Source organism: Argiope bruennichi, chromosome 7, assembly GCF_947563725.1.
Source record: "Argiope bruennichi chromosome 7, qqArgBrue1.1, whole genome shotgun sequence".
NCBI lineage: Eukaryota > Metazoa > Arthropoda > Arachnida > Araneae > Araneidae > Argiope > Argiope bruennichi.
This window is the reverse complement of record NC_079157.1, coordinates 119,947,656-119,970,686: the sequence shown is the minus strand read 5'-3', so window position 1 is coordinate 119,970,686 and position 23,031 is coordinate 119,947,656. Positions and strand designations below refer to the sequence as shown.

At 31.7% G+C, this 23,031-nt stretch overlaps 1 protein-coding gene across 1 annotated transcript; it reads left to right on the top strand.

Annotated features, from left to right (window-relative positions):
- Positions 1-4,881: 4,881 nt before the first annotated feature.
- Positions 4,882-18,912, top strand: LOC129975553 (jerky protein homolog-like). Its single transcript, XM_056088614.1, has 4 exons — positions 4,882-5,599; positions 5,944-6,432; positions 16,886-16,932; positions 18,610-18,912. The coding sequence occupies exons 1-4, from the start codon at positions 4,882-4,884 to the stop codon at positions 18,910-18,912; spliced, it is 1,557 nt and encodes a 518-aa protein (XP_055944589.1).
- Positions 18,913-23,031: the final 4,119 nt, after the last annotated feature.

The window sequence follows — 23,031 nt, the reverse complement described above, 5'->3', positions numbered from 1 at the left end:
ATTTACACTCTCTAACAAAACTGGCAAATAAAAAAAAAACACCTGTGTTTTTTTTTGTTTTTTTTTTTTTTCAAAATTTCTAATACCGGTATTAAAACCGGTATCCCGGTATTAAAATTTAAAAAATACCGAATACCGGTATTGAAATTTTGGTCCGGTATTGCAATCCCTATTTACAAGGAATGCGCCATACAAAATGTTCAACAAAACGTCGATAGAAAGAGATTCTGAATTTAAAATGATCGATTTGTGAACACAACGAGGAAGGTAAATAATTCCAAGTAATTTCTTTTATGTAAGAAAAAAATTATCTTTTATGTAAGAAAAAAATTATCTTTTATGTAAGAAAAAAAGGAGATTTATTACATCTGAAAAATACAAGGATATGATGGATTTATTACCATATATACCTCCCGTTAATCATGAATTTTTTAAAACGTTAAATCTTGAATGAAATTCAAATTGATTATACCTACGTATAAACTGAAATGTATAATTTCATTGAAATTCTTAATAAAACTGAATTGATTGTTATTATGTTATATTTTCTACTAGAATATTCTTGGTTTTGTTTCCCTTTTCATCAAATGAATAAATATTTATAAAAATCTGAATAGTATTTTGTTTTTATTCTTAAAAAAAGGCTGATGCAATTGAAATATTATTTTAAAATTAAATGAATGATTGCAATAATTCATTAATTTTGAAAGTGAGGCAAGTTCATTTAGTTATAATGGAACTCTTATTTTTTAGTCAGCACTGTAAACACTATTGGATTATAAACCTACATTATCTGGTACCACAAAATACAAAAAATATATCTATTAATTCTTACAAATATTTTTAAATGTATTGAAACGCAAACCTTTATATATCTCACAATAACAAAAAAATGGACTTGCCCCATTTTCAAAATAAACGGCTCATATCACATATCGAATTTATAAATTATTATTACCTAATCAAAATGAAATAAATAACATCAGCTTATTTAAGAATTAAATAAAGAGATATCTGCAAATATGAAACTTTACATTTATTATTACCTAATCAAAATCAAATCAATCACATTCACAAATAAAAATTATCTGCAAATACGAACTTTACATTTCATTTTAAGGATTTTTTTTCCATGAGATGCTTTTAATCACAAGAAATAAAATTGAATTGTTTTGCATACTAGTATTAGATTAAAAATCCGGCATCAAAATGCGAGCAATTTTTCCGTTTGATTGATCTCATGATACTGACATCACATAAATTGAACCTATTCTCCATTGACTGGAAGTATCAAGACGAAGATATTTCATCCTTTTAAGTTAAAAATTCATCTTAACTTAAGAAATCAAGGACGAATGCTAACTATTTTCCTTCACATAGAATGAACACATAGAAGAACAACAATTACTTATTTCTTCATTAATACTAGTTGCACAATAGTTACCAAAGTCTAAAACAATGAACTGATGAATCAAAAACTAAATTTATAACTTAATAAATCTTCGTGTAGCCAAGCAAGAGAAATTTTATAAATATTATTCGATTTTGTCTTCTTTTGTAAAAATTATACGTATTAAGAAAAACTATCTTACTTTCTTAGTAAATTTAATATTAATTTTTTCCTTTTCCTTTTAAAATCCTCAAGAATTACCTCTCAAATAATGAGCAATCTCGAATAATTCAGATATAACTCTGTCAAAACTCTTGTAGCAATCTCAACTTAGGTTTTCAAACCTCTCGCTTGCATGGATATCTTAAGAACTAAGAAAATTGTAGTCGGAGTATGATTGACACAAACCGTCTCATTCAACTTGCTTACCAATTTTCTGTAATTATAAATAAAAAGAGGACTTTTTAAAAAATAAAAATGCCCTAGTTTTAAATGGTAGAGAAAAATCATGGTTCAAAACTGTTTAGTAACACTCGGTAATAAGATAAGCAAAGGCATTTCGAAACAACCCTTACACCTAATTGCGTGAATTTGCGTCAGATAATTTGCACTACTATGATATTTGAAAATTCTTTTTTCCCTCCAGTTCACTACAAAAGGGGCAAAATACCCAAATCGATTCTGCATTCCCAGAAAGGTTCTCTTCCCTTGGAGTACAAAAAAGTTGATGTAGACAAAATTTAGCTTCAAGTACATCAAGTCTCCGCAGTTTACAACTTTTGCCAGGAGGAACAAAGATTTGGAATCCAACTTCAAGGTATGTTGATCGGTAAATCTTTTCAGTATTATGGAGTTATTCTTGTAATTGTTCAGATTCTGTTACACAGGTTTATTCAAAATGAAGTTGTTATAATAAGTGACAAAAGATAGAAACATATACGATGTATCACTGAATTAAATTCAAAGTTTTATTCCAAGCTGAATCTAATCGCTATACGAAAAACGTCGAACTGGGTATCCATTTCTTACTATACATAAATAACAGTTCTCTGCTTATTGGCTGTAACAATTCGATTTTACTCGTCTTGAGTAAAAATAAGCACAGGTTTTAAGCACACAGCATACCATTAGTTGCGAAGTTTCTAACTCTCTTGCTTCCTGTGCTTGTGTATTTCCAATAATTACGTTCGAAAACAATTCGGATGCCCGGCGTCCTGGCATAGGAGTTGCGCTTCTTCCCCGTTATCTGGGCGTCCTGTGTTCCAGTCCCGGTTCGACCATGGTTGTTCTTCAACTGATCTATCTGTGAGACGCGTGAATGTGCCCCCCTGTAAAAAGGGGTTGTTCAAGCGAATGTGATGCATGAGTAGCTAAGACGTACTCTTGGCCCTAGTTGGCTAAAACAAGAGACGCCCTCTTGGCTTAAAATCGCTGACTTTGTCAGCGAGCTTGTCCATGGCAAGTGCTATTATAAACAACAACAATTCGGATGCACTCACTATTTTGATACAACTTGTGAAAACAACTAGAGTTTTTCTCTTTGCAGATGCAGCACTCCTCAATAAATTTCTTATACCAAATGAAAATTTATTTATGATACGATGACTATTTGTTGAACTTACAAGAAATGCAGTCAGCGGAGCAACAATAGATTCATTCATTCCATATTAAAGCGTGCAAAACGCCTTTTCCTGAAGCGTCGCTTATTTTTACTTCCTCGTATGCGAAGTATAGAGAAAATATTATTATCGCAAAAAAAATATTTTCAAACTCGAGATATTAGCGAATCGACACAGTTCAGACCTCTCTGCATTCGAAAAACACATCTTTAAAATTATCTCTCCATTCATCTGCTTGTGACAAAGATAACTCGAAAACGCTTTGCGCTCGATGAATGTAATTTGGTTTTATGGTCTTTATATCGGATTTGTAGATTTCTAACAAATTTCGAACAAAATTCGTTCAGAGGGAGTTTGTCAGTCCAGCTGTTCGAATATAAGTTAACACAATAACTGGAAAACGAAGAGAACTAGAAAGATGAAATTCTGCACACAGATTTGATATCTATAGTGTAGAAATATTTCAAATTTTGAGCTAAATCAATCTGGGGGTCACCCATCTGTCGGTTAAACATCTTTCAGAAGCATGTAAAAGCGAGAACTCAAAAACGCAGACTTAAGTCAACCATCTAACTCTCCGACCCGCCGCGAAGGCACACGGATTTAAACCATAAAACTGAATGACCGGACCGCCGCAACAGCAATTGGCGGGAACTGTGGTTGAGTCCTAAGGACCGTCACCGGCCGCGGTACAACCCTCCCCGAAGGAAGTACGTCCCGTCATCGATGGGAGGAGTCAGATCCCCCACCTATTAGTGTGCCCTCCAGGGTGGCGAGATCTAACCACCATGCCGGAAGCATCTCATCCTCATTTCGAGGTGCCCCCCCCCTGAGGTCAAAACGCAGATTTAAATAAAACAAACTTGACATGTGATTTTGTGATTATAAAGGTAGTCCTGTGTCAAACTTGTGTCTGAATTGATTGAAAAATACGCGTGCAAAATACCAATTCTCGATATTATTAACCGCGTGGTAGAGATTTACCGCCTAAAAATTCGTCAAAGATCCCATGATAGATTAAATAAGAATGCTAAATTCATGTCAAAGATTAATATTACGTTAGTTTTTGTACTTAGATGTTATGGTAATTCGGATAATCATTTTTTGGGATAGCACCTTAATTAGAAATATGCGAGAAAGTTTTAGAGTGGCCACTCCAGCTGGTTCGGAAACATACAGGAACGTTTTTTTTCCTAGGATTAGCCGAATGCAAGAGAAACTTATTTTTTAGCATTAAGAATTTCCTCTATCTCTAACCAGTGATGAATCACATACTATGTCACTATTTATTGTCATTCATTAAAAATAAATATTTTAAATTTACTTTATTTTTTAAATAACCCTTTATTCGTCAATAAATGCTATTCTGGACTGTTTTTCTCGAATAAAAAACAATTTCTGATAAATATTGTTCTTTATCGCTTATTATCATTTTGAATATACAGTCGACTCCCGATTATCCGCGCCTGCCGCACAAAGTTTTTTTTTTTTTTTCTTGTACAAGCGTAAAGTAAAGAAAATAAAAATGTTCACAAAACAGAGCGAAACGTTCAATTTCCTAACATCGTGCTTATTTATGGCAAAAATATCCCAGGCCTTCAAGGAACCTTCCCCTCGGCCTTCTCAGAACCTTCCCTCGGCCCTCTCGGAACCTTCCCCTCTGATGAGTAAGTGATTTCTTACACACCCTTGCAGTGCCCGCTCCACGGTCCTTTCTCGTCTTAATCTTACTGACACGTCCACTTCCTCCCACTCGCCATTGTTCGTTTAAGCCTGATAGTGTTTGCGAACCGGTCGGAGTTAATTTCTTACCTTTATTATGTGTTCAGTGCTTGTGCTTTTTGGTTTTGTGTTTTTCGTTACCGATTTAAAATGTCAGGAAAACGAAAGAAGGTTGTATTGACGATTGCGCAAAAACTAGAATTAATTTCCAAAGTAGCAAACGGCGCTACAAGGCAGCAGATGGAATTGGATTACGGAATCGCGGAAACAACACTGCGTGACATTCTAAAGCAAAAAGACAAACTGGTGAACTTTGCATCAATGTCGGACAGTGCTTCCGCAATGAAAACGCGAAAAATTATGAAGGGCCCTACCTTTGATGAGCTACACACGGCATTGACAGAGTGGTTAACTCAAGTTCGAAAAGAGGGTACTCCTGTAAATGGTCCTATCATTGCGGCGAAGGCAAAAACCTTTTTTGAGTTGTTAGACCTGAAAGGAAATTTTGATGCGTCTTCTGGCTGGTTGACTCGTTTTAAGCAGCGACATGGAATGCGAGAAATTGGACTTCATGGAGAGAAACTTAGTGGTGACCAACAAGCAGTTGACGATTTCCAACATGAATTTGAAGAATTTGTTTTAAAAGAGCTATCTTTTGAACAAATTTACAATGCCGACGAATCGGGACTTTTGTGGACATGTCTTCCCACTCACATTTTAGCATTTGAAAGTGAAAGTAAATCGGCGGGTCATAAAAGCAGCAAGGAAAGGATCACTATCATGTCTTGCAGTAACGCTACCGGTGGACATAAACTTAGATTTGTTGTCATTGGAAAGTCAAAAAAACCGATATCTTTCAAAGGCACAAGTATAGAAAATTTGCCCGTTGATTACTTTAACCAAAAAAAAGGATGGATGAACCGAAACATTTTTCAAGAATGGTTCGAAAAAATCTTTGTTCTTCAAGTGCGTAAACATCTTAAATCGAAAAACCTGCCTGAAAAAGCTGTGCTACTGATTGACAACGCACCTTCTCACCTAGCAACAAGCGTGCTAAAGTCATCTGATGGACAAGTTTTTGCAAAATTTCTCCCCGTCCCAAACGTTACTGCGCTAATCCAACCCTGGACCAAAGAGTCATTGCAACAATGAAGAGAACATACCGAACCAAGCTGCTAATGACCAAAATTGAAGAATTTTATGATCTGAAAGAGTTTTGGAAACACTACACAATCTTGGACAGCATCTACGATATTGCATCTGCATGGGACTCAGTGAAACCGTCAACCCTCACAAAATCATGGAGAAAACTCATGCCTAATGTTGAAGCCAACAACAACCTAACCCCTTTGAGTTGTGAAGATGTAGACACGCCCACGGCAACTCTTGCCGATATGGTGAAAACAGTTCCGGGTGGTGAGAACGTCGATGTTGAAAACATTAACGAGTGGTTGGAGTGTGACGTCAACGAACCTGGCTTCGAACGCTTGGCATATGACGAAATTGTGAAGAAAACAAGGGGAGAGACCGAGAATGACGGAGAGCGAAGTGAATGCGAAGAAGAGCCCACTGTGCAGATGCGAAAGACTCGCGAAGCGGCTTTGCAACAAGTCGACGGACTGCTGAGCTATTTGGAAGAACAAGATGACGCGGAGTTGGCCGAGAAACTTATGCTACGAAAAATGCTATCTCGGATCAAGAGTAAATGCTTCCAAAACAAGAAGCAAACACAAATGACTGATTTGTGTTTGCTTCTTGTTACAGTTATGCTTTTGTAATTACATAATACATTACAGTATTAAAACAGTACATTATTAATTTTTCTGTGTATTCTTGACGCCTCTCGTAAGTACAAAGCACTTTTCAGTTTTCATCAACAAAATGCATATATATATATATATATATATATATATATATATATATACTTATAATAAAGCTCAATGTGTGTGTGTGTGTGTGTGTGTTGGCGCTCTACAGGCCAGACCATTCAACCTACAGCTACCAAATTTGGCACGTGTATACGTTGGAGGCCGGAAATGTGCACCTGGGGGTTATTTTTTCGAATTTTTAATTAGAATTTTATTTATTTAAAAATTAAGCGAAATTTTGGCGCGTTTCTGCTATAACTTCCGAAAGTATTACCGCACAAAAAAGATTTTTACATGAAGTTAAAGATCAAAAATTTTTCTTTTAAATGATACCAATGTTTTAACCTTAAAATTAAATTTCTATTTTTAATGAATTTTTAAATAAATATTTTAACTATATTTCAACAATTTTTTTCATACAAAATAAAAATAAAATTTAAGCTGTACGAGCACGCTTCGCATTCATGTGAAAAAATTATCTCTTTTCGAAGTGTTGCCATCACATTGATTAAAGCTCCAATTAAAAATAAATTAAATCTTTTTGGAAATGAAATCTGCCAAAATATAATTTTCGGTACGTGGCTGTAGGAAATGAAACAAATATGAAATATTATTTTTTCTAAAAAATAAATTCAAGAAAAATTATTTTATGATCTTTTACACTCTCTATATTATTAATCCAATAAATCAGTTTTATTTTAAGGTAAGTTTTGTTTAATATGAACAGGATATCCATTCAAATCAGGGCCACACAGCTAATTTGTAAACCTTTAGTAAGATACAGATCTGCTAAAATGGTTTAAATGGAAAATGATTATATTTTATGTAACTTGATTCAATAAATGCTCTAATAAGTAACGAATTTTTGATTTTACATAAAGCTTCTGCTGTGGAAATCACGATTAACAAAATGTTCTTGAAACACTAATATTTTAAGTAAAAATAATTAATTTCCAATCAACTAAATCAATCACTTAAACTGACTGATTTATGAAAATTTGAATATCACTATTCAATAAAAAAAGAATAATTTTAGATGTCCCATCGATCGTTTCAAACAAAATACGCCAATCGGCGCGCAGGTTTCTCAAGATTAATTGGCCTATGATTATGAAAATGTTGAGTTTTTCTAAATTTTTAACATTGAAAACTTCATAAATAAGTCTTAGTTGATCGTGGGAAATAGAAACATTCATTCATTTATTTAAAATTTGGTGTGACCAGAATATTTCTCAGAATATGATACCTTACTGCATTAAATTTAGACTTCATAATTTTTGAAATATATTTATAGGCCGGAACAAAATATTATTAATGATTTCATTTCAATCCTTTTGAAAGCAAAGCTAAAAACTGAATTTTATGCTGAATCTGAGAAATTTTTGTTGAATTATTGTTTGAGATATTACATAAATTATGAAAAATATTTTGTAGTTCACATAAGACTTAAATACCGAACGATTCTGTTTGCAATACTCATATTCAATAATAATAATAATAATAAATAAATAAATAAAAATAAAGGTGATAAATAAAATAAAACGCTTGGTTTTATTAAAAATGTCTTTATTTAATTGCAATTTCATCATTTCCACTTTAAATTAAAGTTGAAGTTTTACCGGAAATGACAACACATTAGGAAAACATATATAGTAAATTGAACGAAACGATCTAAACAACAGTATAAGTTTGGTATGACTATCAAAATTTGAAGATTAAAAATGTTTTGTTTGAGAATCTATTAAGAGACCAGTTACTTAAAATATTTAATTGAAAATTGTATCGAGCGGTAATACTGGCGAACCGGCTGGTCGCCAAAGGCGGCTAGTATATATATATATATATATGTAGGACTCAGAAATCACTACTATTTTAGAACGCACATTTAATTACATTTAGGACGATTAGGACATTTAGGATATATATACATTAACATAAAAGAATTGAACATTCAGTAGATTTCGTCGAATACGTCGCGTCTCGTCTTTACTTCGTCCAGATCCGTCTGATCTGACACGTCTTTACTCTCGTCCAGATCCGTCTGATCTGCCACGTCTTTACGCTCGTCCAGATCCGTCTGATCTGCCACGTCTTCACTCTCGTCCAGATCCGTCTGATCTGCTCCCCGTCTAACCAGCGACAACTCCGTCTAACAACCAGCAGATGGCGCTCGCCAACAAGCGCTCGTCACTACATTCGGCGATCCTGACGTCTCTTTCGTCCTCGAAAGTTATAGTAGAAAAATCTGAAAGAATAAAAAAAAGAAAACAGTATCTGGATAAAACAATAAACATTTTTTTTTTTTTTCTTTTAGTCTGAAGACCATGCTTTCATAAAATCGGCTGCTGTGGAAGTTGTATTTGGTCCGTCCTTTATTGTGAATTTCTCGAATAATTTCTCTTTGTAACGCTTCTGGGACTATGGGCAATTCTCTACCATTATCGTATTTGTATAAAACTCCATTTCTCACAATGTGTTCACCGTCTTCTTGCTTATCTATCAAAGCTTTTAATTTCTTAAGGAATTCGTCCTGATTTTGAGCATTGGCTATTTTAGTGGTCACTTCACTATATGAACGAGTAACAACAAGTACTGCGTTTCGACTAAGAGAATCTACGTGTGCCATTTGTTTTCCTGATCTGTGAACAATTTGGTAATCAAATTCCTCTAATTGTAAAGCCCATCTTGCAACTTTTGGTGTAAGATCTCTTTTACTCATAGTTTGTTGAAAAGCGGAACAATCAGTCACAATTTTAAATTTAGAACCCAGTAAATAATGTCTAAATTTTTTTAACGCTTCGATCACAGCCAAAACTTCTAATTCATAGCTACTATATTTTTCTTGTTGTGGAGATGTTTTTCGACTAAAATAATGAATAGGATAAAACTTATTGTCGGTTCCCTGTTGCAGCAGCACTGCTCCGAATCCCTGACTGCTAGCATCTGTATGGAGTTCTAAAACTGATCCCTGTTGATAGAGATGCAAAATTGGCTCCTGAGTTAAAATATCTTTGAGTTTTTGAAAAGCTTCCTTTTGTTCAGATTCAAACTTAAATGCAATGTCTTTTCTTAGTAGATCACTAAGCGGTTTTGCGATTTTTGAATAGTGGGGTATGAATTTCCGAAAATAGCTAGTAAGGCCTAAAAAGCTTTGTACTTGTTTAACAGTTTGTGGTTGTGGAAACTTTTGTACAGCTATGGATGGAATAATAATGTCATCCATATAAATCAGTACAGTTCCATCTAGCATCAAATTCCTAAATATCACATTAATGTAACGCTGAAATACACTCGGACTATTGGAAAGTCCAAATGGTACTTTAAGAAATTCCCACTGCCCATGATGTGTTACAAAAGACGTAAATTTTGTGCTATCTTTCTCTACGTCTACATGAAAAAACCCGTTTTTCAAGTCCAAAGTAGTAAATATTTTTGATTGCTCAAGTTTGTCTAGCAAATCTTCTATGAGGGGTAAAGGGTACCGATCTTTAATCATCTTTTTATTTAGCTTACGATAATCAATGCATAACCTATAACTGTCATCCTTCTTCTTGGATAAAACCACAGGTGAAGAGTAATTAGAGCAACTAGGTTTTATTATCCCTTCCTGTAACCATTTATCAATCTGAGTTTCAACGAATTTTTGTTCTTTAAAAGGCAGCCTTCGAGGGTTATGACTAATCGGAATATCATCGCTCAATATTATTTTCATTTGCAAATCCGTACTTTTTGTTTTGTTTGGCGAATACTTATTTAAAAGACGATTTATTTCCTGTCTCAACGGTTTTTTTACATGACTCATGTCGATTTCATCATAGTTTATCGAATCCGTTAAATGAATGAAGTATGGGAGAGGATGTGTATTTATTTTATTGCCAGCCTCAGCAAAAATAGGTGCCTGACTGTCTCTTTTCAGCTCTGAGGAACGTAGTGATGTGACCTTGACCTCGTTTCTCACCAGCCGGGTGTAATTTATTTGGGCTTTTTTCATGAATGATAATTTGATTTTCTTGGAATGAAAAGCTTAGGTTATTTAATATGTCCATGCCGATGATTATTTCGTTCGGCATTATTTCTAACACATATACATTAGTTGATATTACATATTCATCAATTAATATATCACAATAAAAAAAACCTAGAGGAGTAATGCTATCGCCACTTATACCAGCTAATTTCACATTATCAGTCGTTAAATTAGGTTTACCAATTTTCAAATAAAAATCATAATTAATCATAGTAATATCACTTCCAGTATCAATTAATGCATCACAATTTACACCATTTATTTCAACATTTTTACTAAGCTTATTTACAGTTTTTGGAGAGTTACGAGTATATACTTTATTAGAGAGAGACACTTTAAAATCTCTTTGCGGGCAGTTACTGGCTTTGTGGCCAAAGTTACCACATTGGAAACATTTCAATCCTTTGTTTTTAAACTTGCAATTAGTTGATTTGTGGCCAGTCTCATTACAATTAAAACATTTATTATTACTCTTGTTATAGTAATTATCATCAGCATAATTCTTTTGAGCACGAACGAACGGCAATGGTGAATTTTTAGCTTCTTTCGCGATATCAAATTTACTTCTGTTTTCGGAAACACGCCAATTTCTGTTTGTTTCCTTTTTAAGGTGACTTCGTGCAGCTTCATATTCGTCCAGTTTATTAACCAAATCTTCTACTTTCTTTATTTTGGGTAAATCGTCGAGGAAATGATCGCGTACGTCATTTGGTATTTTACTCTTTAACTGGTCAACGACCATTAGCTGCTTTAAATCTTCAAAATCGGTTATTTCTAAACAATTTATCCATTCCTCAAAAAAGTTATTCAGTTCAAAACCGAAATCCCGCCATGATGAAGAAGAATCTCGTTTGTGAGTAAAGAACTTCTGTCTGAGTTGTTCGGAAGTTAATTTAAATCTTTTAAGCAAGAGTTTTTTTATGTAATCATAGTCATTAGCTGATGGATCAGGTTCGCGAGCAATTAAATTGACTATATCCAATGGTAATAACCCGAGTAAATAAGAAATCCAGTTTTCTTTTGCGATGTTAGCCCTACTTATTTGTTTCTCAAATAACGAAAGGTAAACACTTATGTCTCCGCTATTATCGTAATTCTTTAGCAATTTTAATATATCAGTCTTAGGCATATCTGATGCAGTTAAAGTATTTTCTCTACTTTTTAACTCAAGTTCTAACTTTTTCAAAGTATATTCACGCTCATTCTTTTCGGCTTCTGCCTTAGCCTTTTCGGCTTTGGCCTTTTCAGCATCTAACCTTTCGCGCTCCTGAGTGATAGTTAAAAGTAAATCTTTTACGAACTTTTCGTCATAGTCTGTCGACTTTGTTATCATTGTAACTAACTGTCGCACTTTGGCATCCTGTGGTGCCGTTAGTTCTAATTCGTCTACTAAAGTTAGTAAGTCGCTCTTTCGTGCTCGTGTAAGAAATGCCATACTTGAGAATAAATCAAAATTGTACTCACAATTTCTTCAACGTCGATCCACACTGCGTCAGTCCACAAGGAGTTGGTATCCAAAAGGTTTATTGTAGCACGTCAAATTTCACTCCTGTTTGGCTCTTCTTTCGTCTATGTGCCGGTCTTCATTAATATCCCGGCCGAACCCCCATATTTGTAGGACTCAGAAATCACTACTATTTTAGAACGCACATTTAATTACATTTAGGACGATTAGGACATTTAGGATATATATACATTAACATAAAAGAATTGAACATTCAGTAGATTTCGTCGAATACGTCGCGTCTCGTCTAGTCTCGTCTTTACTTCGTCCAGATCCGTCTGATCTGACACGTCTTTACTCTCGTCCAGATCCGTCTGATCTGCCACGTCTTTACTTTCCTCCAGATCCGTCTGATCTGACACGTCTTTACGCTCGTCCAGATCCGTCTGATCTGCCACGTCTTCACTCTCGTCCAGATCCGTCTGATCTGCTCCCCGTCTAACCACTAGCGGCTAAAGCTCAACACGGTTGTGGATTGGATGGGCGAATCTATTTTATTCGTAGGTAAGTCCGGTTATCATACGCAACCGTGTTGCTGCTTTCGTCCGCAGCTATGTTGAGGATTGAAGGAATCTTACTTCATTGAAAAGGCAGATTGGGTTTTTTTTTTTAAAGATTGAGTTTTTTATTGTTTTGTTTTAAAGCCTATTTATTTGGATCCCCACATCTGTGTTTTCTTAATTTTTTTTTTATGAATAATAGAATTCAAGTTATGTAATTTTTTATAGAAATACTGCATCCGAAAACGAAACCGAGTATTTTCCATCACTAACAAACAAACGCTATTCAAAATTCTAAATTAATTAACAATTTGATCTACCAGCTCATTTTTATCTGTATCAGAATACTTTAGTGAATGTTTCCACCACAATTTTAAAATAAAAAATTAATTAAAATTTAAGTAGTGAATTAAATTAATTTTATATTACTAATAATTTACTACGATTGAATGAAAATATATATTGCAGGTACATTACCTAATGATTAAATACCATTTAAAGGCGCTCTTTCTGCGATTTAAATATTATTTACAGATATTCTAATTGTGGATTAAATTTCTTTTGAAGTTACGAGTAATTTACGAAGATTTCCCCCTCCCCTTACCTTTGAAGAAGTATATATTTATATATATTGTTGTTGGACTAAGACTCAAACCATTTAACTCAATCGCTTTTTAAAAAATTTTATTCAATCATTAAAAACTGCCATTAAGATGTTATTTTTTTAAAATATCATATGGGTTTTCATACAAGAATTATGTTTTTCATTGATTTTTCCTGTTTTAATGAATTACTCAATACTTTCCCCTTTAAAGTATATTTTGATAGTAATTAACGACGGAAGGGCCAAAAATCTCTAAATGTAACACCAAAGTGCATCAACCTATAAGCGATAAATTATGAGAAGAAAACAAGCATTTGCATGTGCTGTTTATACAAAAAAAAAAAAAAAAATCGTGTTATCGCCAACGAATCGCCAATCTTTCTCTGTCAATTCATAAGTACCACATTTTTTGTTATTGTAATGAAACTCAAGGCTTTTTGTATTGTTTATTCAAATATCTACTCTCTTATTTTCATTCAATTACTTAAATCTATGTCAACATGTTTTTTTTATTATTATTTTGCACTCCTTTAAATGAAATAAAGAAAAAATGAAATTAAATTAAATTAATAACTAGGCAGTCCTTGTAAATTTATAAAAATTTCAAATAAAAAAATAGAAATACTTTATTTATATGTAAATAAAAAAGAAAAAATACACACATTTATACAGAAATATACATTTTCCAAAATTTCTATTAAAGTCTCTCAAGGACTAATATTTCTAATATAATTTAAAATAACATTTAACTTAAATACAATAATTAGTTTAAAAAATTGTTATTGAGGATTTTGTTTTGATTTTTTCCTCTTTACTATAAATTTTCTTTGTTTGCTAATATGTTTGTTTGGTGGAGCTTTGGATACTTTTAACATTTCCTTTTCTTTATGAGAACTACTAGTCGAAGCAGTGTCTACCTGAAAACTTGCTTTTATGGCTTTGATTTTTTCTTCCACATTTGGAAGAGGATGTAATGTGTCCCATTCTAATATTATTGATTGCAGTTCTTTTAAATGTTGAATCATTCGATTTTTCCTAATATTTAGGTCTTCAGTGATTTCGATATGTATAATTAAATTGTCTTCAATGTTATCTACATTTTGTTGCGAGTTATCATTCGTTTCTAATTTTTGACAAATATAATTAGTATGTTTGCAAATTAAAAATTTTATTGATTCAGGTCTAGATCTGAAATTTTTAAAATGTTTTCTTAACATAAAATGTGCTCTTATTAATGAAATGTGCATTGTGAAGATCACAAATAACAGCACACACACAAAAAAATCACTGGACTTTCTTTTATTCATCGAACTGATCAGAAGATTGAAAATAGAATAAAAAGAAAAAATATTTCCTTATGAGGAAAATACATATAAACTATGCACCATTTGCTAAGTGCTGTGTAACAAGGGGGGCACCAAATATCATTCATGCCTCAAGCAAAATGAACTTTAGATCAGACTTTGGTTAAAAATATATGTCAATATATAGTACAGAGTATGGAAGCTCTAAAACTTTTAAGGATTTGTAACACTAAAACAATTTAAAAAACATGAATAATACAAATATTTATTATAATGAAATTTGCTGGAATTAAATATATCTGTAACTAGATAGATACAAATATGTCTCTTGCCACATGCAAATAAACTTTAAATCTAACCTTGTTATTATCTAAATAATAAAATAAAAAGTGTCTAAAATCACACATGTAATGCATTTGAAGCAATAAAATATGAAATATTAGTTATTACTTGTCGCACATTGTGCTGGCATATTAAGTCACATTTATAAACATTAAGGCGCCCAGTTGATTTGTGTGTTTTCTGAACACGCCTAACTGTTTCTGATTTTTGTTCATATTCTTTAATCCCTTCCTAAAATATGTGTTACAAAAATGCAAGCAATAAGTATTCAAAAGAGATATATAAACTATTTATATATTTATAAATCTTGATATTAAGTTAATAACTAAACAGAATTCAATTCTCTGTTTTCTGAAAATTCCAGTTTGCCAAAAAAGAACTTCCTAAAAGTTTACAGCTCAAAGAAAAGTCAGAAATCTCTGGGCAATCCTTAAAAAATGAAACCATTGGGAATGTTGTTTCTTCATTGCAAGATAAGTCAAAAATATTGTGATTTTTATCCATAACAGAGTTGAAATATTCGAGGAGCAACTGGTGCTCACCACTTTACTACATTTATCTCTTTCTTGATACATACCATCAACGTTTCATATTTTAGAATATGAATTTATAAGTGAAGTAATTTTTTTATTGCCACAAGTAAGAATTTTATCTAAATTTGAACTCTTTTTTTAATAAAATTATATATTTTGTTTTCAGATAAATATAGATAAATTTTAATATCATATTTAAATTTAAAAAATCAGCAAAATAAACAGTTTGATTTTTAATTCATTTATTTTGAATCTCTCTGGATTCAATATGTCTCCTCTTATGATATTTTATATGCATATTCAGAGTGAATTGAAAAGATTTCTATACCATTTAATTTCATCGAAAATAACTTAATAAACATAATACATTTCCAGATAGACATCTAATGGTAATAATTTTAATATAAAATTAAAAAAATAAATCTCTTCTTGCACATGCATATTCAGTAAGAATTATAATGATTTCTATACCGTTTAATGTCATCGAAATATCTTAATAAATATAATATATCTGCATATAGATATTTTATAGTAGCTTATAAAAGCTTGATTTTCAAGTCTTATTTTAATATTTCTTCACGCTAATTATTTATAATATCGGAAATACGGAAAACAGACAAATTTCCATCAATCTCAATTACTATATACTTATATTTCTATGAAGATTTATTTTCTCCGTTTTGAAAAAGTTCAGACGAAAAAGAACGCATAAATGAAACTAAATAACACGTATTGGTTGCAGCAAATACAGCACAGAAAATTCTGTGAGAAAGAAATCTACCAATTAGAGCACGTCGGTATCCTTTGTCTGTACAATTGGCTAACTCCTGCAGTTTTGTAAACAAAAACTAGTCTCTTCCTCTTTAAACCTTATCCCTACGTCATTCAATGGACTCGTCCGTCTCATACACAGCGTGTTGTGCTTTAGATGCTAGTCGTCTAACCAGCGTCAACTCCGTCTAACAACCAGCAGATGGCGCTCGCCAACAAGCGCTCGTCACTACATATATATATATATATATATATATATATATATATATATATATATATATATATATTGCCAAAAGGCAGGAAAATTTCCGTACGATTATCATTAAAAAAATACTATTTTACATTTTAAATTTATTTTTCTGCAATAATATTTTTGGAAGTTATTGCGGAAAACAGAAAAATTTAGCTTAATTATTAATTAATTAAAATTCTTATGAAAATTTCAAAAAGAAAACTCTTTTGGATTCACATTTCCATCCCCCAAGGTACATAAGTGCCAGGCTTGTTAGCTATACACAGCAGATCTTCTGCCCTATAGAGCGTAGCACACGCACAGTCTTCTTTATTATAGGAGCGATTCTTTGTAAGCTATGTCTTGTCAAGCGCGCAAGTTTGTTGCTAAGGATCCTGAATTGTATTGAGCTCAGTTTTTTGTTGTAGCTGTTGTGTTGTAATTCCTTTGTCACTGTATCAATGTTCAGGTACCACTTTCGCTCACAAGAAATCTGCATCCAGATCCCACTATTCAGTGAGGGGTTTTGGTAAAGCAATCATTATTTGAGTACTTCAACCGTCGCTATACAAGTCAAAAGCAAAAAGATTAGCTGTTTTGCTGATATTGAGACTAATCTTCGGAGAGTCGACGATCATGAAGACCATCCAATTGCCCTTTTCCCTCTATAATTTACTATTGTCCTTGGCTAAGAAAATCCTTTTATTTTCTAGTACAAAGATCAAATAATTATAACCATAAAAAAATCCGAACTCGAGATTTTGACGATACCATGATTCTTCTTCTTTCAGATCTCAATGACTTCGAAAAACATATTTTTGGAATTATATTTGTCTGCGTTTGTAAACACGATAACAAAAAAAAAAAAAAACCTCGGAGAATTTGTTATGTCATTTTGTATACGAAATTTGTAGATTTTTTTTTTCAAACTTTGAGCAAAATCCATTCTTAGGATTTATGTTTATCCGCCTGTTTGACAATAAAGGAACATGATAACTACAAAATGTAAAAACTATAAAAATAGAATTTTGTATACAGTTTTAACATTTGAAACTTATATCTGTATCAATTTTCTAATCATAATGCCGCCTTGAAAATAGGCGGTCGACTCTCCATGGCCGAATGGTCATAGCACTGGTCTCTTAATCAAGAGATCGTAAGTTCGAATCCCGCTAGAGACAATGCGATTCACAGTCTGTGTTAATATTTAATTCCTTGATTTTATGTTTTCCTTTATTTCATGTTCCAGAAGATTCTGGACATTCCATTACTTTACCAGACAAGTGTTCTGGACTTTTCTTACTGTCTCCAGAAAAGTATTCTGGAACTTTCCCTGCTAGCATAAAAGCAGAAGATCTGTCAGTCACTGTGTTCTCAGTTTTGAGTTAATAAATTGGTTTAGCTCTACTTCTTGTGTGTGTCATTTAGTTCCACACTAAAGAACCTACGTGACAATATCTATCAAAGAATTCACCATTGAATAGGTTTCTACTTTTGCATACATGTAAACGTGTGATAACTCAAAAACACAATAAAATAAATGAATGCAAATTAGTTCGCGATTTTTTTATTAAACTAGTAGTTTGGTGGCAAATTTTGGTCTATATCTGCAGCTCTGTTTTCTTTAACTGTGCTATGAATCACAAAATTCCCATGTGCGGAACACTGAAAATAAAAATTTGAGCTCTATGACTTATATGGCTTGCTCAAGATCTACATTTTTTATGCCAGGGAGGGGGTGTGGTGTGATTAGCGTTCTTATAAAAGACAATGCGAGAAAGTTTTGGCTGTGACTACTCCAACTAATTAAGTGGCTGGAGTTCCAGAGAATTAGATTTATTATGCCGGCGCACTTGCTGAGGATCAGATTTATGTATTTTTTATGTATGTCCCTAGGCAGTGCACATTAGGAGTTCCCTCTTTTAATAAGATGATCAATTTAATCTCACGTTTCCGCATATTTTCAGCATGCTAATGCTTTTTTTTTTAGGTTAATCGTTTTTACATTAGTAACTTTGTAAAAAAATACATTTTTTTTATCTATTATGAAATCAGACCTAATTTGTATCATAATCATTGAGTCAAACAGAAGTAATTTATGACAGTTTGAATATTACCAAGAAAAAAAATTTAAATATTTTAAAATAACTATTAGATTGAATGTATATGTGTTCTTTCCTTCTATCCTTTCAGATGAAGCTTTTCTGGATTATGGTATTCTGCATTGCTGTTGTCACACTTGTCTCAAGTAAACCGTCTTCATTGAGAGATCTAACCAAAGAGGCTCCGAGGGTCCACAAAGATGGTTTGATTGGTTCTATGAAGATGGTCAAAAGAATTAAAAGATCCCCAAGAAATAATGATGGTATGGATGCGACTACTCAACCCGCCATGACTGCCACAGAAAGTTCTGATCCAGGTCTGCTTGGAGGCTTAAATGCATTGCTTGATGGTATTGTCAAACTTCTTGGGGACCTTTTGGGCACCGTTCTTTGAGACGGAATATTTACTGTAACTTCATTTCAAAACATGTGGAACAATCGGGGCATTTTACAATGGAGTTGTATAATCATCTAGGAATTTCCAAACTTAAAAGAATACATGTATCTGCATTTTCACAATAATAAAGCTGCTAAAATTTTTCTTCTTTTTTCATTACTTCCTCAGTTCTCAAGAACATTTATACATCATAGAGTATTTATCGTATTTCAAGATCTTTCATTAAGAATCATTTTTATCAATACATAAACTTTAAATGTAAACTGATGCAATTACAAGTATCCTTTTTCAGTCCTTGAAACATCATTTTTATCTGATTAAGCCCGATTTTTTTTTTTTTTTGAAAGGAAAAGAAAGTTCAGCGGCTAAATATAACTTCACCACTGAAGGAAACAAGAACGAGATAGTAATTCATTATTTTATTATTTGAAAATAAACATAATTTTTTTTATTTATAACTTAGTTAAAAGTTATTTAATTTCCCTTAACTACTACCTATTAAATCGCATGTTAATTTGAAAAAACAAACAAACAAAAAAAAAAGACAGGAAGGTAAATCACAGCACTGATAATATTTAGATTTCTCAGCCTATATACAGCAATTATTTTTTTTTTTTTGTCTGGAATATTTCGCCTAAAACATATCATATTATTTAAGCTTTTTTTAAATATATACAAAATTATTTGTAAAATGGAAATGGATTGTTAAGATATTTATATTTGCTATGTAATTTTTAATAGTAAATTAAATAATAAAAAAATTTCTCTTAAAAATTGACAGTATTACAAATATGATTATAAAGATTATAAAAATATGACCCCATTTAGGCTTCAATTGCTCACTTTCAATTGTTTTTCATCATTAATTATCATCAAATATATGTCTTTTTATAATAATGTTCGAAAATAAAAAAACATGCCTTACTATTTTGGCCGGAAATTACATTTAAGAATTTTAACAGAGTAGCGTCTACGCTATAAAAGGAAAAATGATTACCACAATTCAGACCACTGATAATTTAATGCATTAAGATTTATAAATTTTTAACTCAATTCTTCTTTGATTCTTTAATGTGACCTTTGGTGTGCATGACCTTCTTTTTCTAAATTCATATGGCTTAGTAAATTCATTAAACTCACAACAGTCATAAAAATCTTTTTAAGAAATGTTTTTTTATACATTGAATGAAAAATATTATGCAATAATAAAGTTCCAATATTATATTTGCAAAAATGTTCTTCTAGAAGTTCACTTCGATAGTTATTGAATACCGAAAATGTAATTCGCTAAAAAAAGTTCTTTCCAATTTAAATAATGATTTTTTATAATATTTACAAATGTTTCCTCACATATTTTATATTCACATAAAGAATATAGAACAAATCTATTTCTCATCAATTGAAAAATAATCAATTTCACAAAGTACATATGCCTTGTTTAAGCAAGCTAATCGAACTGCTGCATATAACTCACATTGGTAGAGAAAGAATTTATATCAATCTTATCAAAATCGTCGGTCTATCTATCTTTCAAAAATCCGCCAAGTAACTCACTTGTGTAATTAAAAATAAATGAAAGTCAAACAGCAACTTAATGCATTCTCCATTTATTTCGAAATGCAAAGCTTTTACCGGCGCATTCACATGAGAAAGAGTATCGTTGGTTAAAACACAACATCTTTTATCCCAATTTTATAGATTTTACAAAAAGAAAAAAAAAAATGAATTTTCCAGTCAAAAAACAAATATTTTTTTTTGGGGGGGGGGGGGAGGTCGATAAAAAATAAAGGAAAGAAAGAAAACAGGTACTTGCTGTTTCTGGTTTTTTTTTTTTTTTATATACCAGATATGAACAAAAAATTACAAATATTTGTTACGGACTGAGAATTTTTTTTATTTATTTCTGTTTTTTAAATTAGCAAATGTGAAATTTATTTGCGAGGTTTTTTTATTCAGACATGAATGCAACAATAATTATTTTTAATTTAAAAAAAAAAACAATTTTTAAACGCACTTTCATTGGTGTTAAAAGATTTTTTATATGATTTATTTTTTGCTTTTTAAGTTTTAATTCATAGCTGATTATCAGAAATAATTTTGACTCTAGAAATCAGTTCTTTCCCATATTTACTTCCCAGTTGCATCATTGGTACTGAATCAAAATTTAATTGAATTAATCAATTAACTGATAATTAAATTTTGAAAATATTAACCCTCCTTTGCATGATGATGGAAACTTCCATCGTAACATTTAGTGAAAAAAAAATTGTACCCAAAATTAGTTGTTGCTGGCAACATTTTTCACAACTAATAAGAAATTGCGTAATAAGAAACGTAGCTGTGAAAAAAATCAAATATCATAATTATTAAAGCGGGTTTGAACTTGTCATTCCGCTGTTTGTTGTAGTTGGAAGAAACGTGCGATTTCTTAAATGTTTTTTATGACTAATTTGAGATTTTTTTGGCTAATAAAAGCAATAATGAGTGAAGAAATTTAGAAGAGAGGAACACTGAAGATTCTATACTGAGCTTAACATGTATATTTCCATCATACTATTTTTAATTATTTTATATTATATATTTATACTAGGATTTTGTAAAACATTTTCCTTTTAATCTAGAGCATAAATTATATCGCCCTAATTTATTTCACAAAAAAAAAAACAACCGTGAAATGCAAAAACACAAAGGTACAAAAAATTTTAACTCCTTAGTAAACAAGTAAAAAAAAAAAACGCTTATAACAAAATTCATAAACACGAAACAAATCAAGTGAAATAAAAGTATGAAATAATATGAACATTTTCTTTTTTTAAATGAGACAGAATACAAAAAGAGAGTTCAGAAAATATTTAAAAACCATAAACGATATTAAATAGGACAAAGTTATATATTTAGCGCCCACTGTCATTTTATGGATTTTGTCTGCATTAGAGGCGTATTGCTTAGCAAAATTGATACAATTTAGTATGTTTCGCAATATAACAGACTAGTTATATTTCAATACATAAATAAGAAAACTTATTCAAATAAATTTTTCGTCAATGTTTAGCAACAACCGTTATATTTCAAATGTTAATTTAGGAATTGTTCCTCAATTGCAATGAGATTGTTAAAGGACTTGCAAACAGTATTTGAAAATTTCATCGCATTCGTATGACACGGAATTGTCCAGCTGCTAATCACATTAAGGCCGGGGGGGGGGGACTCCTCAGATATGAGGATGAGGTGGTTGGTTCTCGTCACCCTAGTGGGTGCAAAAATAGTGTGCAGTCAACTACCTCCTACCGATGACAGAACGAGCTTCCCACAGGAAGGGTTTACAGTATCAAACATTTCATTTCAATCAATTATGTAATGTGTAGTTTATTGTCTTGATTTAGATGCTAACTATTTTATATTATACTTCATCAATATATATTATAAAGGCATTTTAGTACATTTGGGAAAACATGCCCTTTCACATTTTTAAAGAGGCGACACCGTTCATATTTTTGAAGAACATGCCCAAGTTATTGTGAATCAAGGTTCAATTGCGCCATGGTTCAAAACAATAAAGAATTTGAAAGGAAAATTTGATATTCCTCAACTGAATATAAAACAGAAAAAGCCAATAGAAATTTTATAAATATATTGCTGGATATGCCTTTTCAATAATATATAACATTATTAATAGCATATCCAACAGTAATTTAATCGACAGTCTTTTATTTTTAAAGGGATCAATTAATTGTAATAAATATAATGTATTTTTATATTTTGATTTTAAGATTCAATGGTGTTCTGCTTTTCATTCTTACTCGACTATTTAACATTTAACCTACAGTCTTTCGAGCAATTTCTTGTTCATTTAGATATCTTAAAAATTAAGAAATTCTCTAATGAAACTCTTGGAGTGTGATTGATAAAATATGTCTCTTTAACTCATTTCAAGAAATTAACTAGTTTCAATGGCAGAAAAATAATAAAAATTGTTTAGTAATAGTATATAATTAGAAATGCAAACGCAATTCGAAAAATCATTTAAATTAATTGCTCTAACCGGTTTTAAAGTAATTGCATTACCATGACATTATGACATTAAAAAAGTGACTTTTTTCCAATTCACAATGAAAA

Excerpts from the sequence above, each read along its gene's own strand:
- LOC129975553 (XM_056088614.1), top strand. The coding sequence starts at position 4,882 with ATGTCAGGAAAACGAAAGAAGGTTGTATTGACGATTGCGCAAAAACTA. Across the intron at positions 6,433-16,885 it reads AATGCTATCTCGGATCAAGA|GTACCACTTTCGCTCACAAG; the intron begins GTAAATGCTTCC and ends ATCAATGTTCAG. Across the intron at positions 16,933-18,609 it reads CATCCAGATCCCACTATTCA|ATGAAGCTTTTCTGGATTAT; the intron begins GTGAGGGGTTTT and ends CTATCCTTTCAG.